General features: G+C 39.7%; 1 protein-coding gene across 6 annotated transcripts in view; it reads left to right on the forward strand.

Moving 5' to 3' along the window:
* The window catches only part of LRP6 (LDL receptor related protein 6), a 112,228-nt gene that overhangs the window by 26,920 nt on the left and 66,581 nt on the right, over positions 1-18,727 (forward strand). For all 6 annotated transcript variants that reach the window (XM_086610483.1, XM_086610482.1, XM_086610481.1 and 3 more), the window contains exon 2: positions 14,048-14,245. In XM_086610483.1, coding sequence (XP_086466609.1) covers positions 14,052-14,245 — 194 coding nt within the window. In that variant the 5' untranslated portion in view covers positions 14,048-14,051. The remainder of the gene's footprint in view (positions 1-14,047; positions 14,246-18,727) is intronic.

The following is an 18,727-nucleotide window of genomic DNA, read 5'->3' on the forward strand; positions in this document are numbered from 1 at the left end:
GAGATAGAAGCGGGGTTCCAGGCTGTGTATTGACACGTGCATCACTTGCTCTTTTGTGGCATTGTGTGTTGTGGGTTTTAAGCATTCCAGACCTGAACTTCTCAGTTTTCCCTCTGGATGTTCTTAACGTTTTAAATTATTCTTCTGAATATTTGTTCTAGAGTTAGCTGGATGTGTTTGATTCCTGCTAAATGAAACAGTAAGTGTGGCCTTAGAGCAAAATCAAAACTAAAAATCAGTTTGCAGCAATAAGTATCTATATATGGGCAGAAATGCCTTTTCATATGTTGTGCTGATGCATGTGGGAGAGTGACCGTTCCCCTTCGATAATGGCCGATAGCGGTGGTGTCTCCAGCTGGCTGATCTGAAGGGTAGATTATGACCTATGTGTATTATGCTTGTAAAATGAATTAACCATTGTTGTGCTGAGTATCTGCAAAATTAATAAAATCACAAATAAAGCAGGTGCTAATATTTTTTGAACAAGCTGTAACTTAGTAGGTTGTGGTGTTTTGCATTTTTGGTTGGGTTTTTGTTTTGTTTTGTTTTTGTTTTTCTTTAAAAGTTTTAAAGTACAGGATAGGGAAGGGAAGGAAAGGAGTGCAGTAAAAGAGGCACTTCTAGAACTTCTGTCTTCCCCTCTTGCAACCTATTCAGAGTTAGTGCCTGAGCTCCTTCTGTGCTCCTGGATTCAATAATCAGATTTCTCCCACTCGTTCAGAGTGGTAAAAATTTTCCCTGCCCGTGCGTGTTGGCTTTTGCTGTGCTCAGGTTTAATGTTCTCAACTTTTTATTTTCTCCATGCCGTTTTTCCTGCAGATTTTTAACAGATGAAATGCAGTGAGTGAAAACACAGCAACGAATATTGTTAGATTAAATCACATGTTTAAAGTTGCCATTCTCTGTTCCTACGTGGAAAATTGGGGAACGTTTTATAGCTAGATAAAAGAGACTGCCAGCTTTCTAATATAATGCAGTTGTATACGAGAAGGATCTCTCATACCTAGCAGTGAGTCTTTAAAGTACTGGACTGTAAATTCACAATATATTTAGATATAGAAAAGAGGTCTGTTTGTTTTTGAAGTTTTTCTTATGCTTGTTTTACATGTATTAGCATATAATTTCCTTTATATGTGGTTAGTGTTTCGTTTACCGTGACAGCTGGTTTTGCAAGTTAAATGTAAAGAGCGATTTTGTTGTTTTGTTAAAATACTCCAAAATAGTTGTATGAGTTTTTCTGTAAAACCACTGAAATTATTATCTTCTGCAGGAAGAGCTTTGAATCAGACAGGTTTTGTTATGTTTGAGTGGTTTCTCACCGGTTAAGATCCTCTAGTGTTGCATTCTTCTGAATTGTGCCACATAGTGTTGGGTTTGGCTGGATTTTTGCAATCAGAGGTTAACCCTAAGTAAAACCTCTTGTTTTGAAAACTGAAGCTAATAGGATTTGCCTAGGTGGGCTCCTTCAGTATCAGTACTACGCTTGGAACTTCTGCATGTATCTACATTTTTCTCCTGTTGGCTTGTCGCCGACACCTCTTTTTCACCTCTCCGGAGAGTTTCTGAGTGGAAGAAGAGCAAACAGGCCCTGCTCGCACTGCCTTCACCCTCTTGGTTTGGTGCAGCACAAGAAGGTCCTCTGTGCTTTACAAAACTTGGGCCAGATGATGTCTTCTGGACTGAGGGGTGCTAATCTTTCCTGCCTGGACTGGCAATAGGTAGCTTGCTTGAGATGCTTGGAGACTCTGTGTATGTGAGATACTAGGGAAGAAAAAGAGACGTGTTCTTCAGAGAGGACCTGAAGTACGTGTATTAGTGCAGAGGGAAGGTCACCAGCCAGTAGGTGGAAGGAGAGGAGTTGTTGGTCCCTTCTTCATTAGTGACTCGACTAATGGTGGAAAGTGACACAGCCCTGAGGGGTTGTGCCTCTGGCAAAAGCAACTGGAAACAGGCGTATCAGCTTTATCAATATAGTATTTATTGGTCAGGAATGCAATATTATTTAAATAAGGAAAATCTTGCTGGAATCTTATTTTCTGCTTTTGTGAACATCAGAATTTCACGCTAAGAAAACTGGTTTTTGCTGATTTTGAAAATCTCTCTTTTTTTTGAGATAAGATGTGTGATTTCTGGAGGCTGCTTCTGTACAAAATAGTTCCCCTCATTGTTGCTAAGTAAATGAAGCTTTCCCTTTCCCAAAAATGTTTATCAGTATATCTGTGAACCATTTCTGTAGTACCCATTTCCTACTCCTCCTCCCAAGCACCAGCTGAATTTCAAAACAGTTTTATCTAGTTAAGTTGTTCAAAATGTGATCCTTTTTTTTTTCTTTTTCCAGATGCTGTCATGAAAACAGGGAAAAGCACTTCTCTGCTGTTTGTAAACAACCTGTATTTTTAAACATTTTTAATGGCATTCAGTATCAATTTTTTTAAATTCTATGAGCTGATGGCAAATGATCATCACTTTTTTTTTTTAATTATTATGTTGTTTTTTTTTCTCTTAAGAGCAATTTAGGGTTGAGCTGAAAGATTTAAATTGACACTTTTGAGCATTTGGAAGCATACGTGGGTTTTTCCCCCTTAGTGTTTGGTGGGCATTTTTTTTATGCCTTGTTAGAAAATGTCTTGTGAGTGAGGCCTTTGCTTGAAAGTGGATTTTGAATTTATTTTACATCCCTTTCGATGCATCTCTGTGCCAGAAGTGATTTGTATGCAGTGTGCGTGGTTAATGTTGGCTCTTACCAGAAGAGCAGGTGAATGACCTGGAAAAGAACCTTGTAGGGAGAAATGCTAATGGTTTGGATTTAAAGCTGTTTTAATTGATATTTAACTTAAGGATTCCAGGTGCATAAATACTAGAAGCATCATTGCTGTAGAATGCATAGCCACTTTTTCCATGAAAACTGAATCCGAGTACTTGACATTGAACTGTTTAAACTAGGAATGGAAAAGTAAAAGCGGTCTTACTTCCTTTACTGCAAATTCTCACCTAGAAAAAAAATGAGTAAAGTCTCAGACGTCTATCTCAGTTATTTGACGATAATGTTTTCGCTATGAAAGTGAAGGGGTATTTGTTTCATCTGAGTGTGAAGCCTTTGGCTGGGTATTCAGATTGCATTTAGTGGGCCTTTCTAAATGCTCTGTGAAAACATTCCTCCTTCTCAATAAAAACCAAACCCACCTAGGTTTGCATCTCCAGAATTAGGACTCTAACTAAATCTCTGGTGTCACGTAGCCTGTCTTGTTATGCATTAATTACACGTGTCCCTTTATTTCTACTCTTTAACCTCCACAGAGCAATCTCTCCTCTTTCCCTCTTTTCTTTTGTTTATTTCGTATTGAATGTCATGTAGCTTTTGATGGGTTAAAAACAAGGCCTTATTTTTAGTAATTTTGTAGTATGAAAGACTAATTGGTCCATGCTGCTTTCTTACAGGAGAGCAAGCGATTTAGTGAGTCTAGTGGATGATCAAAGTATAGAAGAAAAAAAAACAACAATCAAGGCAAATAAAGCCATTTCAGAAAAGCTGAAATGAATGAATTGCTTGCCTGCGTCTTCCTTACTGAGGGCATCAGGTTGGTTTCCATATCAACAAACTGACAAGCAAATCACAAGGACAGAAACTGCGCTGACAATGTACCGAAGTCATAAATGCCATTATGAATTCATTCAATAAAAAAAAAGGCACCTAAGGAGTGATGGTTACATCTAAGTAAGCCTGATTTACATACCAAACAATAGGATGGAAACTATGAAAAAAGAACTAGCAGAGTGCTGGAAAGGGTAAGAGCCAGCTTGGTTTGATAGAGCATTAAAGTTCATCAGAGTTCATTGGAGGAGTCAGGAATCAAGAGCATAACAATGATCCAGTTGGTGATAGTGTACTGAGAGAGGGACTGAATAACAAGGGGATGTTTTGCTGATGAAAGACTTGCTTGGAATGATTTAAAAAGAACCCAGCAACTCACTGAGGAAATATTGCAGAAGGATCTCATGATACTGAACATGCTGTTCCCCAGTTTCAGTTGATGGAAGACGGAGAATCTCCCTGACAGGTTTTTCAGCTAATTTAATCCCTTTTCTCCTCTTGTTCCTGGCAGGGCCATCCTGCCTTCTCATGTTTTAGCACAGGTACCCACTTGATAGTGTGGTGAGCTGCTTCAGGGAATTGATTGGGCCCAACTTGGTCCAGTAAAACACAGAATAAATTTAAGTGAGTCGGTATTGAATAAAAACTTCCACTGTTGTAAGCTACGTCTGCATTAAGGATTGCTAGGATAGTTATAACAGCACGTTCTGTTTAGTGTGAGCGTAGTTGATGTATCTGTGTAGTACCGTGCACGCTGTTCACAACTCAGAATTTTGCACAGCGATGTACAGTGGGATGACTATCAATTTTCCTGGAAAAAAAACATCCCAGAATGCCAAATGGTAGACTTCTGTCTTACTCTCATGCACTGGGTGACGTGATTGGGATGTATGACTGTGCCCTCCCGCTGTGGAGAAGTGGGTGTGTTCCTAGGTCTTCAGTTTAAGACAGAAGTATAGGGAAAATCTTTCTCTGCTTCCTGTATTCAGGATGTATAGGGAGACAAGAGAGGGAAGGGAAGGGATGCCATCCAGAGGGACCTTGACAGGCTGGAGAGGTGGGCCTGTGTGAACCTTATGAAGTTCAGCAAGGCCAAGTGCAAGGTCCTGTACATGGGTTGGGGTAATTCCAAGCACAAATACAGGCTGGGTGGAGAATGGATTGAGAGCAGCCCTGAGGAGAAGGACTTGGTGGGTACTGATGGATGAAAAACTGAACATGAACTGGCAATGTGCACTTGCAACCCAGAAAGCCAACCGTATCCTGGGCTGCATCAAAAGAAGCGTGGCCAGCAGGTCGAGGGAGGTGACTCTGCGTTTCCACTCTGCTCTCGTGAGACCCCACCTGGAATACTGCGTTCAGCTCTGGGGCCCCAAACATAAGGAGGACATGGAGCTGTTGGAGCGGGTCCAGAGGAGGGCCACGAAGGTGATCCGAGGGCTGGAATACCTCTCCTATGAAGACAGGCTGAGAGAGTTGGGGTTGTACAGCCTGGAGAAGACAAGGCTCTGAGGAGACCTTCTAATAGCCTTCCAGTACCTAAAGGGGCCTACAGGAAAGCTGGAGAGGGGCTTTTTACAAAGGTGTGTAGTGATAGGACAAGGGGTAATGGCTTCAAACTGAAAGAGGGTAGATTTAGATTAGATCTAAGGAAGAAATTCTTCACTGTGAGGATGGTGAAGTACTGGAACAGGTTGCCCGGAGAAGTTGTAGCTGCCCCATCCCTGGAAGTGTTCAAGGCCTGGTTGGATGACGCTTTGAGCAACCTGATCTAGGGGAAGCTAGATGGAGCTTTTTTGGAGCTAGATGATCTTTAAGGTCCCTCCAACCCAGACCGTTCTATGAAAAGCAGAAGAATTCTCCTGTTTTGTTTTTCTTTTGTTTTTTTCAAAGATAAGCGAATTTGATTATGACTATACTGAAAACATCCTTGTGTGTCAAAGCAGGAATTGAAAAATTCGTGGTAGCAGCTGACTTGTCTAGTTTCAGCCCAAGGCTCTTTGAATTTACTGAATTCTAAATCTCATTTATAAACTAAATATTTACAGTACAAATGTTTGGTGTTTTAGTGCAAGTCCCTGTAAAGAAACAGATTATTGTTCTTTGTACCAAGAACTTACACCTTATCTGGGAAAGATGATGAACAGCGATCGCACCATTTTCTCCCTGCTCAACGCCACTTGTAGTTTTAATATAACTAAATATTCTTTTATACCTGCTTTCAGCATTTTTTTTTTTTTCAGTTCCCAGGTGTGTAGATCTGCACCTTTTAACAGGATCTCAGAGCCATTTGAAACAGGTAGTTCTGCGTATGAGGACTCCTCTGGCGCAAAGCTGAGCAACTACAGCTGGAGGCATTGCCAGGGCAGAGCTCTGTGAGACTCCTCAGCCCTGAAGAGCTACTCAGTGGCAGCACACAGTCCTAGCTCTGCTTCTTTCCTGGCCTCTTGAGAGATTGTGGCATAGTTGGCGGGGTTTTGTTTGTTTGCGTGTTTGTTTTTTTTAAATTCTCTCAAAACTGCTAGCTAGTTTGCTTTCCTCTGCTATTTTCTTGTTATAGTTGAAGAACTGAGGGAGGTTGGAAGGCAAGAGCTTTCATTTTGTTCATTTGTCCATCTTCTGTTACATGAACTTCTGGTTTAGTTGTCTGTTGGCTTACCTGCCGCTAAAAGGCTGTCTGGAATTCGCAGGGTCTGATGTGTTACATCTGGTGTGATTCCTGTGCCAAGGTCTGGCTGAGGCCATCCAAAGCACATCTGCATCTTGCTTCCATCTTGCAGTCAGCTGGGGTCTAGGGATGGTGTTAAATAGGTAACAGAGAAGGGAAATTGTTTCTTTCAATATTTATTTGGCTTAAACTGGGCAAATTGTTTCAAATATTGTAAATGCTGTTGAGTTCTGATGATTTTTATTTCCTGCTTGCTCTAGGAGAAACCAGAAAATGGCTTCTTTTTCATAACTGTGGAAGGCATGTTGTTACACCTTTTGTGTCTGAAGACAGGAAAGGTTAATTTACGAGTTCAAGGAGCAAGAGACCTTTCCACCTGCTCAAACAATTGAAATTCTGCCTTTGTGAGCATTCAGCAAAAATAGCTGCTTCTTGTTTTTTAATGAACCTCTTTCTCTTTTTCCTTGGGATCTGTGACCGAAAGGACAACCATATGCATGTGACTCTGCAAAGCGTCAGCATATGTTTGACAATTAAGTCAAATCTTACTTCCCATGGACTCTGAGAAATGTCTGGGTGAAAATGAAAAACAATCTCTCATCTCTGTTTTTCGTGTCAGATTGCTTGGCATATTCTTTAAACTAAAATACCTGAAAACAGACAGCATGATGGCTGAGAGATACTTTTGCATACTCAGTTGTTTCTTTCCATTTATGAAATGAGAATATCATGTACGTTTATGTTTCATGTTGATTGCTTATTAATGACTTTCAATGTTTTTGCTAAGGTATTCTTTTCAGAGCTTGTGAAAACTATCTCCAAAATCTCATTCTAGTTCTATACTGTGTTGTTGATACTGAACTGGAAACAAAGCGTCAGCTCCTGATCATGTCATCCCAGGTTTTCTTCTTTCCAAAACTGGAGTGTTTGCATTTATCCTTTACTTTAGAAATGAATTCCAAGAAAATGGAAGATCTGGTGATAATTTTATTTCTCCTGCTAGATGAGGTCTGAATAGGAGACTAAAGCTGGCCCTAAAGTGGAAATCCTCATATTGCCAAACTGGTTACAGGTGGGTCTTTGCCTAATTAGTATACTGCCTGATGTCCTAGGATAAATGCAGTCATTTGCATGAAAAGTACTACCACCAGGATAGCTTCTTCCTCTTGAGGGAACCAGTATAGATATACTGGGAAAAATATTTGTGTGCCTTTTAAAATATTGTTCCAGTAGACCTTTTTCTAGCGTAGGGTAGACATACATAGATGTGGAATTTTGTGCTTTGATTTCTCCCTCTTGTCAGTCAAGACTTTTAGCATCTCTGACAGACAGGCCACGGAGGCTGCAGTAGTTCATCGTTACTGACCTCTGTTTCTGCACAAGGTTACTGCTTTGTTAGCAGTGGTGGCAGAATGAGATGTCTCTGTTACAGGTCATTGTGTTAAGGTCACTGGACAGACTCATACTTAGTTTTGATGGTCTGGGCTAATAATCTGGACTGCAAAATGGAGTAGCTGAGGTGCAAGCACCTGTGGAATTCTGCCAGTTCTGCAGCCTTCCCTGGGATGCAGGGGATGGGGATGGGAGGACAGGGTGGGGGGAGTTAAAAAGATGTAGCTTGGTCTGCTGGTGCTTGCTTGTCAAGCATTTTGAGCTCATCTAGGTTGTTCAGTCGTGTGTTAGGCACACTGATGCTTTTGAGGAGAGTAAAATAAAAAAGTCTTGATTTCCAGTGAAATAAATCTTGTTTTATTTTTGACTGGTGTATGTAGCAATGCTTAAGACGTGGTTCTGAGCCAGCTGTGCCTAGCTGAAATAAGAAACTGCAGCTTTGTTGAGAGCCTGTGGCGTCCTAAAACCAGTGAGTTTAAGGCAAGGAAATTCGGTGTGTTGGATGCTTACAGCTCATTCCTCACATAGCTGCTCTTAGTATATGCAAGAGTGATGTTGTAGAGGCAGCTGAAAAGCTGCATAGCTTAAGTTAACTTGCACAAAAAATGCTCTTGACTGCATTAAATGTTAACATAAGACATTATTGTAGAGCAACTCTGACATTCAGCTTATGTCCACACTTACTTATTCAGAGACAAGCTATTGTAAAAGAGTACAGTTCTCAGCTAGCTAAGAAGGTCTTTTCTCTCCTATTTATCTTGACGGTATCCCGAAGGGATATTTCTTCCTCAATTTTTTGAAGTATTATCTCCATATTTGATTTGCTATGTGCATTTTTTGCTTCTCTTGGATGACTGAAAATATTTCCTGAATTTTGCAATCAAGTGAGAGACTTTGTACTAAAACCTTCCCGTGATACTTTTAGTTCCCTTATTTGAAAATCCATTTTCTGTTTCATTCGATACTTATTATGTCCTTCTGGATTGCAGTTTCCATCCCTCTGTGAACCTACCTCAAGAAGTTTCTCTTAAGGATACCTGAAGGGTCACTCGATTCAAATGTCTTGTCTTAAACTCCTGAAGGGCCGTGAACATTTCTTCTTCTTAAGTCGAGCTATTTTTGATAGCCAAACACTTATTTATTGTGCCTAATTTTCCTCAACTAGTCCAGTGTCTATCATTTAACTTCGTCTGTCTTTGTTAGGTGAGTGCCAGTCCTGCTAGTGCTGGAGCCGGAGCAGGCTGCGTTTCACAAGGACCACTGCAGAGCTGATGAGCTCCACAGGGGTTGCTGCGCTTCTGAAACCTTTGCAGGCTCTGAAGTTTGGCGGCTGTTTGGGTCCCTGTAGAGCTCAGAGGTTCTTAGGGGCTGAAACGAGCATAATTGCAAAGTTAGAGCATTCACTGTGAAGAGCCTCACCAAATAATTGGCTGTCCCAATTAAGCAGCTGCTCTTCCCACTGAATAACGTTCAGGAAGGTAAACGTTTGCCTGCCCTGTCAGGTGTCCCAATTAACCGCCTTAAAATCAGCTAAGTGTTGCGTGGGGTATCTCTGTTCAATGAGTGAACAGTTGCATGCATCCCGATGGGGGCTGGTGTTTTAATGACACTCCTAGCAGGAGCCTAGTTTCATGCGGGATAGTAGGGCTGAAAGGATCCGCATCCGTGTTGGGGAGCGGTGCGGATAGGAAAGCTGCAAAGCTGATGGGTGCTGGCGATGAATTTCTCTCCCTCTGTGCGTACTGTTGGAAATCACTGCTAAATTATAGCATTTAATCTTGGCATTTGTACTCTGCAAGCTTTTTTCTACGTATGTGGGATATTCTGCTGCCAGTGTGCCTAGACTTTTTGAGCTTTTTTTGCAAAGAAGCTCTGTTATTTATTATATTTGTTCATTGCACAGAATGGAACTGAGAAATGCTGTTTCCTCTTTTTTTTTTTGCCATGGCAAAACTTTTTAATTTGGGGCAAATCAAAACTGTGAAGTTACAGCTGTACCATGCGTAGTGATTTCTGATGCCTTCTAAGAGGATGTTTTATTGGCTGAGTTCGCCTTACCTGCCCAAGATACAAAAATTCAAAAATACTGAATCTAAAAATCCATAGAAAAAAGTTTGTAGGGAAAAACCATCAAAGCTCTTCCTCTATTTTTTTGTAATTTTTGTAGATGGTATAAGCTGATAAGATAACCAACATTCTGGGCCACAGTCAAACAAAATACCAGCGAAGTACTGATGTCCAAGAACCTTCCTCTTTTCTATATTTCAAATACATAATGTGCCTTAATTCCTTAAAGGGGGGAGGGGGGATGTGGCTGTATCATTTCCTGACATGAGGACCTAATATTAAAATTACAAGCGTACATAAATAGAAATATACTTTGTTGTTGGTTTTTTTTTTGTTAGATTTTTATAACAGCTCACAACCATATTCCCAAGTCTGCTAGTAAAGTCTGACAAGCATGGCATTTAACAGTATGGAGAAAATACAACAGGTGAAAAATAAAAATAATGAAGCAGTTCAAAATATTAAGATTATTTGATTAAAACCAAAGGTTTTTAAAATACAGCGGTTAGTTATTTCAGTAGGAAAAAAAAAACTAGATTAATGGGAGCAGTTTTAATCAGTTGTGGTATTATTTCTTATTAGGCTGAAGAGAGATTTGGCTCTATATGGGTTGATTTGATACTAAATATTCTTTGATACTCGAGCTTGATACTCTTCCTGCTAAGCCTGGTACTTCTGTTAGGTAAGAAAGTATGCCGTGTATGTTTAAAAATCCCTAGGCATAAGGTACATTTATTACACAGTTTTTACATTCGATTATGTTGCTATATTACAGCTTCTCCGTACTCATTTTAAACTCCTTGCAAAGATGAGTCTGGATGAAGTAGCTGGTATGTAAAGTACAGCAGGAAGGTCTGGGCTCGCAGCTCCTGTTCCTGATGCTGGTGGGGTGTGACCTTCAGCAAGGAGGCAGTGACAAGCACCTGGACATGTCCAGAGCTTTGGTACCACCCTGTCCTGGTTGTAACTGCTGAAAATAATAACAGTACTATAATCCAGAGTTACGAAGCATGAGAAAGCATTCCTGTTTCTGGACCGAAGCAGGCTTGCTGAAGTCAGTTACAGCATGTATGTATATTGTCCTCTGGATTTTAGGGATTTGGGATTGCCCAGCATGGAGCTCAATTCTGTGCCTGTACCACTGTAAAGTAAACATGCTACATACATATGTTTTTTTTTCCTTAAAATTCAAAGGGTAGTATAGATTTTAATTTAAAATCTTTATTTTCTCCTCTTCTGGGCTAGAATTAAAATCTTGATTCCTGGATTTAAATTTTATAGCAAGATATAACTAGGTGAGAAGAGGGGCAAACAGAACAGTAGTCTTCTGGTGGTATCTGAATACCATAATTTAGCACATTACTTTTCAGTTAATATTTTGCTCTATCCTGTGGGCTTTGGCGATGGTTGTTTTTCTGTGTGTGTGTTTTTGTTTGTTTGTTTTGTGAATTTGTTTGTTTAAAATGCAAATAAACATGTTTGAAGAGGATGGAGAGGAGGGAGACTGACCCTTACCTTCTCTGTATGGCTGGCTTACCATCATTCAAGAAGTATGGACGTCGTAACATCTTCCTTTCTGTATGGTCTCCATATAGATTACTTACCAGCCATTATATAATGAAACAAGAATCTGTAAGCCTTCCAGAAAGGAGGAACCAGCACACATATGTGAACAGTTCAATATTACCTGGAAGAGAGATCTGAAATCTGTGGGAAGATCTGTGGAGTGCCCTCTGCAGTAATGGGAATTTATAGTCGTGTCCATCGGTCCCCCCACCTTCCATTAGTTGCTAGCCAGGTCTTGTAGCAGCTGTAGTTGACTTAAAGCGTGGTTGTGGCAGGGGCATTTCCTCCAGCTGTTTTACACAGTTATTCCCGTCCCCTCCTGCTCCAGTAACTGGTGCTTATACCCTGTACTTGCTAAGCTGTTGCAGAAAAGGGCCTAAGTGCACTTTCTGAGTAAGAAATTGACTGTTGGCACCCGTGCTGGTTGAGGCAGCTACAGAAACCCACACCCTGCTTGCAAGTGGAAGCATTCATGGTGTTGTGCGCTGGAATGCATTCAGACTGACTGACTTTTAGCCCAGACCTGTTCCTTGAATCCAGTTTCCTCCATGGCCATATAAACCCTGTACTGGAAACAAAGATGATCTGCAAGAAGTTGCTTAAATGCAACTGTTACTGAAAGAAATGCTCATCAAGCTATAACCTGCACTGCTTTTGCAGCGATGAAAAGCCCCGCTTCCCAAGTGAAGAGCAGCCCTTGGTGCAATCGGCTGGAGCATGGCTGGTTACAAAGATGGAGACATTAAAACCTATAGGCTTTCAAGCAAGGTGGAGGAAAATAAACAGGTGATAGTGGGGAAAAAAAGCTGTTGGAGAAACTGAGCAGAGGTCACTGCATGTGTGCTCCTCTGACAAATGAAATAGGGCTGGTTTTGTGAAGTCCAGGAAGACTTTTCTTTGTTACCAAACTTCTCTTGCCTGTTTTTGCTTGAGTAATTGCAGCGTGCATGAGAGGTGAGAGGGAAACAGGGAAGATGAGGCTGTACAGAGACTAATGAGCTGCTTCAGCCTGAAAAATCAGTCTAGCAGGGTGGCCAGAGCCTTTGAACCTATTAACCTTGATGAAGTATTTGGAAGACTAGGACTTGACAGCTGGGGCAAAGAAGGGTCTTTTTAAAGAAGTTTAAATCTGTGTTTTTCTCTCTTTCTCACATGTGCTTGCTGGTGAAATGCTGCCTGACTTTTTTGAACTTTTCTTTTTTTCGAGTATATAGTTCTCATACTGCATAGCTTGACCAAGTGACTTGCTACTGTGCTACCTATCTGAAAATTATTTGGTGGTGTTATTTTTTTTTTTCCTTCTCTACTGATGGAAAACCAGTTTTTCTGTAGCACTCGTTCGTGCCTACAGAAATCTCACTTGTTGTTCTCGGATATTTGTGCTCTGTGTTTAAGATAGGCACGTTGCTCCATAAAGAATGACTCACTTGGGATCAAATAGGGCAATGTTTGTGTTAATCACTTGCATTTCTGTCTGCGGATATAGCTGTGCATTAAAACAAACACGCTGTAGACATGAATTAAGGGGGAAAATATGACATGGAATTTCCTGACTTTTTAAAATAAAAAAAATAATTCTTTGCCAAGAATAACTTCATCTGCAAATGTTTCTTAAATGTGTTGCACATTTGTTTTTCTTTAGAGAATGGGTGGCCAGACCTCTTCCCATGTGGGCACCATACAGTGACATATTGTGGTTGTGTCATGATCTGCTCTAGTTTAAAGGCTTCAGATCTTTCCTATCTGGATTGTTTTGACTGAGCCAGGTTAGGAAGCACAGATACAAGCAGGTATGCTGACAGATGTTATGAGAAGCAATTTAGGACAGTAGTCATCTTGTCTGTCCCAGCTGCACCAACAAAACAGAGCAAGTGCCGTGGACACACTTTGTCTGATCTGTTTATATTATACATTACTACTGTTTAGTTATGCGTTCTGTTAACAACCCACAAAAGTAAATCCATTTTCTACCACCTGCAGAAAAAGGACAAATATTCTTACCCCCCACTAGTTTCCAGCCCTGATAAAGTGGTTTCCTTGCTTCACCTCAGTCTTAAATGCAAGTAGATAACTTTCCCTCCCCCCACTACTTGCTAAATAATGTTTAATTATATGCCAGTGTATGCTAGTGTGTTTTAAAACTTACTTGCTTCCCCAGTTGTAAAAGTTTTTACAGACGTTTTGCCCAGTCACTGGGCGCAAACTGTGCTTCTGAACACGTTCACTTAGCTGCCTGTCTCTGAATTTCTCTGGGCAAAAAAGGACCTGAATTGGTCTTCCATCAAATCCACTTCACTGCCTCGCATGCAACTGCTATGTCGACTGTAATTCCACACACCTTTTTCCGTTTCTCCCCAATGCTCTGGCCCATGTTAAAGAGGCTGTTGTATTTTTATGATAGTCTGTAATATCTCTCTTTGCTGTTTAATGTTGAATTCTGAGCTTATTGTCAAGATCTATTGGATATCCCCAATTTACCCACTTAACCCAAGGAAAGAAGGAAACATACAGAAGTATAACATAGTACTGTGGGTTTGTCTTAAGTTGTTTTTCTTCAGCTTTTTGTAAAGTAACTTTTTTCTGTTTTACGTGACACGTGTACCTTACTCAGTAGAACAGAGCTCCACAGACAGTGTCTTTGCAGAATAGAGAGCACCTTTACTGAAAGTTATATCCAATGTTCCAGTTGTAGATTTATACATGACTGCTTTCTTTTTTTCTTTTTTTTTTTTTTTACTTTTCTCTTTTTAATATAATTACAGGTTCATGTATTGGACAGACTGGGGAGAAGTGCCAAAGATAGAACGTGCTGGGATGGATGGTTCAAGCCGCTCCATTATAGTCAACACAGACATATATTGGCCAAATGGACTGACATTGGATTATGAGGACCAGAAACTTTATTGGGCAGATGCTAAACTGAATTTCATTCACAAATCAAATCTGGATGGAAGTCATAGGTAAGAAATTTTTATTTGATCTGTATAATACAGTGCTTTTCTTATAAGATATTACTTAAGGACCGTCTGAGCTCTGTTGCAGGGAATCGTCATGTTAGCACTCATGAAACTTTAAGCAAACTAGTGCTGTCAAACTTTTATCCTTCCCCATCCTTCTGTTTTCTAACACTGTGAAGCTGAATATGTGGTCCTCTGGGGTATCCTGTAACTCTCACTACGACTTTTCTCAGAACCAATCCTATAAAGAAATCATTGAATCCTGTTCTTAATTGTTTAAGACTGTAGCAAAATTGTCCCTTTTCAATAGGTCTTCTGTGCTCTGTTGCTGTGATATTCAGAAATGCAGGAAATAATCTGAAAAAATGTATCATCATATACTAGTATTTCAGTTTCATTGATCCTGGGGGTTGGGAAATTAGTGGAAAGCAGTCTTTACAGAGAACTATGCTAAAATGACTGTTTAACAGTTTTACAGTGATGATGTAATTATTTTTGATCCAGTCATGGCCACCTCTTAATTAAGGGTATAACTAGTACTTTGTATGTATGCATTTATCCCTAATTTGGGTGATGACCCTCTTTGTTAAATGAGATGACTTGAATAAGTACTGTTTGCACACACAAATGAATCACAGTTACCTTGTGCCCAAGGTATCGTAGAGATCTGATTTTTTGAGGTTATCTTTTGCAAATTTTTATGATGCTTCAGCTGGTTTATCTAGGCATGAAGTATCCTTTCTTATGATCTTTGTTCTGACCTTTTAGGGACCTGTGCCTTCTTTCACCACAAATGCTAATCTAGCGTAAAGAAATCAATCATATTGACAATATAGGTGTTTTGTGTGGACTTGTGAGTAGGAAAACAGGCAGCACACATGAAACGTAACCACTGTCTTCCTATGGTATTTATTTTGAACTTCATAGTTTCTTGTAGTGCTGGTTTGAAAGATTATGTAATTTTCTTCTTAAATTCTGCCTGCTAAGAGACTACAAGTTCATGCAGTATTTTTGTAATGCTGTTTGTTTATAGACGGTAACAGGAGTTGGATGCAGTTTTAAATTTGTGTCTTTTGTATATAAGTATTATAACTACCTTTGTTAATTCAAAACATGGAGATATGGATATCTATTTTTGAAGTAGTCCTTCATTTGCTATTTATTTCACAAGAAAGAAAACTTAATAGTACCAAAAAAGAGAGAAATATTTCCTAGTGGTACTTCATTTAAAAAAGGAAGACAGTCACATAAATTTTCAAATAATGGAGAGAAAGGGGTAGAAATTGTCATGTACAATGTAACTTATCAATTGTTTGTTTATTTGAGTTTTTTTAATTGGTCCTGGTTAACTGGAATACCCTAAAATCTCCTTCTCTGTTAAAAATGGTTTATATCATTTATCTCCTGTGATAAGAAGAGAGAGTTCGTGAAACCAGGCATGTAACAGAGCTTCAGAGTCATCTCAACCGAAAGCAATCACATGTGGGGCTCAATGTGACATGTGACTGTGAAAAATTGCAGTCCAAATACGGATTTCTCACACAAATATGAAATGCTCACAGTTGCTGTAGGAGTAACAGAAACAAACAAAACAAAAAAAAGCAACAACAAAACCTCACAAAACCCCACCCTCCAAACAGTAAAAGAAGAAGCCAGTGAGAAGAAAGTACCACTCCAAAATGGCTACCGATAGGATCACACCAGAAATGCTCTGCAGTGGCTTTGTCCAACAGGATAATTTGGTGGCTCGTTTTATTCTTGAGTCACCCCTTTTTGTATTCCTCTATTTATATGAGAGGGAAAAGTCTGCCTTAGTATAACAATGCACTACTGCAGTCTGGCCAGTGCCCTTCTAGGAAAAAAGTGCATATCAGGTACCACATTAAATGGTACTGCTTTTGATAGCACCTCCTGGAAAATGATGCAGGACGCAGAGATGATTTTTAAAATGTTAATTGCTTGAAGAGTGTCCACCGATGAAAAATCACCACCTCCACCATCCAAATCTATACTTAGGTTTTTCCCACGGAGCACAAACCTCCCTCTCTTATCTAGAGTCTCCAGCCTTTCTGGCTCCACAGCTACTTTGGTATTTCCTGCTGTCCCTGCTGTGTTTTCAATCTTCTTTTACTACAGACTTCTTTGCAGTTTTTCCCTTACTGGTGGTCTGTTGGACAGTGTTGTAAATATACTTGGTTTTGGTATTTTTGTATTTATTTTAATGGTATTTATTCCCTGGTCCGTCTTTGGCTAATGTGGAAGTGTTCATTCTAGAGATGAGGCTGTGAAGGTGCCGATCTTTCGTGGTGTGAGGGGCTGACCCACCTTGTCTGCAGACAGCTGCATCTAACAGCTGTGTCTCATGACACAGAAGTGAAGTCACCTGGGTCCCAGCAGTTACCTCATTCCAGAGTAGATTCTCTGGGATTAGTGAAACCTGTAGTAAAGACCTGTATAGACAAGTAATTTAGATTTTTAGATCTACTGATTCATTCTTACATGTTCATTAAAACCAAAACAATTAGTCTAATACTTTAAAGTTGTTGGTTTTGGTTTTTAAACTGATACTGAAATGTATCAGAAATATTTCATGGCAGTATGCTAATATGTTACCATTTGGGGGGGAAAAGGGAAATCATCTTTAGAGAGGAAAGCACATATGACTTCCCTTAAGCGCTCAGAAGCGTACACCACTTCTAACAACACCTGTTTTTCCCTAGGCATGTGAGAAAGTTCTGAAGATTCAGAAAATAGTCAACATCTGTATCCAGGCATTTTTGTTTTGCTTTTTATTCTTTGCAATTGCATCATCAGGAGGGGGAGGAAAAAAAGGAAAGAATTGCAGAAGTTAAGCTGTTCTACAATGGAGTTTTATGCATTTTTTTTTTCTTTATTATGACCTCTTAGCCTCTGCCTGTTTTAAGAAAAAAGATCTGGGGTTGTCTAAAGCGATTCTTTTTTGTTAAATACTGCCTTTCAGTTATTCAGAAAATTCACCTTTCTCAGTATGATGTTTTACAGCTGTAATGCTGTATTTTGGCTCTTAATTGTTTTATTAATCTTCTTCAATAACTGATTTTATGATACTAAAAAAGAAAAGACAACTTCTAATTCTGCAGACAAAACAAAACCCCTGAGATCTTTCTTTTAAGTGAAAAAATCCAAACCCAAACCCAAAACCCACAAAGCTTTCAGTTTTTTCTCCTACTCATCCCCACCCCCAAAAAAAGAGAAAAACTAACCAGATTCTTCTGTGAACAGTCAAACTAATAACATCTGGGTTTAGAAGGATTTCTGTTTATCCCTCCTCCCCAGCAGCAGTCCCTCTGGCTTCTCTCTGTATGTTCCTATGCCCTGTGAACATCCCCACCCCGCTTTTTTTTCTCCCTCCTCCTTGCCATCCCTCAAATGCACCCATGGCTCCTTACGTTCCTTCACCCAGTGTTACCTCTTGCTCCTGTCCATGTCCCCTGTGCACTCTTGCTGGGTCTGGCAGCTCGACAAAGTGTTCCTGGGCAGTTTATTATTTCAGCTGCTCCTCTTGTCAGATGGGTCAAATACAGGGCGTTTAGGGTTGCTCACGTCTTCACAGCCATCTATTTGTTAAGGAAAACTTGTAAAAAATGATAATAAAAATCTTTTATGTGATCCCTGCTTTCCTGAACGGTTAGCCAAGAGATACAAGATGCACTGGGTTTGGACTTGAAGGAGATGAATGCTGAACAGACACACTGGAATGATCAAATGGCCTTGCTTCGGTGGGAAAAGACGACATTGAGTGATTAGGCCTCTCTTTTCCACCACCACCTTTCAAAATCCCCTTTTAAGAGGGCTACCTTTTAGAGTAATTTTTCTGAAGAGTTAAGAAAAGCGGAGGACAAGACATTAATGAGTGCATAATCTAACTTAATACAGTTTTTTGGGCTTATTTAGAAACTGCTAGTGTAAGTGATTTGTTCTTGGTATTTAGACCATTCTTCTAACTGTGGTTTTATATTTAGAAAGTAAGTTTAATTTTTTTGTTCCTATCTAGATTTCTCTTGATTAAACCAAATTTTTTTGTTTTATCGTTGCGAAGTGTTACTAGTTTTTCTGATGCTTTACCCACTGTCAACATGTCCAGGAAAACGTGCTTCTGGAAGCTGGAGCATTGAAGAAATGAAAAAGGCAATTAAGTTATTGAAAGACATATAGCTTCATAAAAATGCAATGTTCTAGATATGAATAGTTTTGATAACTTTTAGCGAAGAAAGCAGATGAGTGGAGATTTTATCCGTTTCGAGTTTTTTAGTGTTGCATAATGTGAGGTGGAAAAGAGTCTATAGCAGATAAATGCGATTGTAAAAGCTTCGTGTAAGGCAGGATGACATGAGTTTTAATTGCTTTGGGGGAAGTGAGAAATAGTTAGCAGGAACTAACATCTTTATATCAAAAAAAAATTTCAAACAGTTCCGAGAAAACTGCTTTTGTGGTTTGGATGGTAAG

This window comes from Tauraco erythrolophus, chromosome 4, assembly GCF_009769465.1.
Source record: "Tauraco erythrolophus isolate bTauEry1 chromosome 4, bTauEry1.pri, whole genome shotgun sequence".
In the NCBI taxonomy this organism is placed as follows: domain Eukaryota; kingdom Metazoa; phylum Chordata; class Aves; order Musophagiformes; family Musophagidae; genus Tauraco; species Tauraco erythrolophus.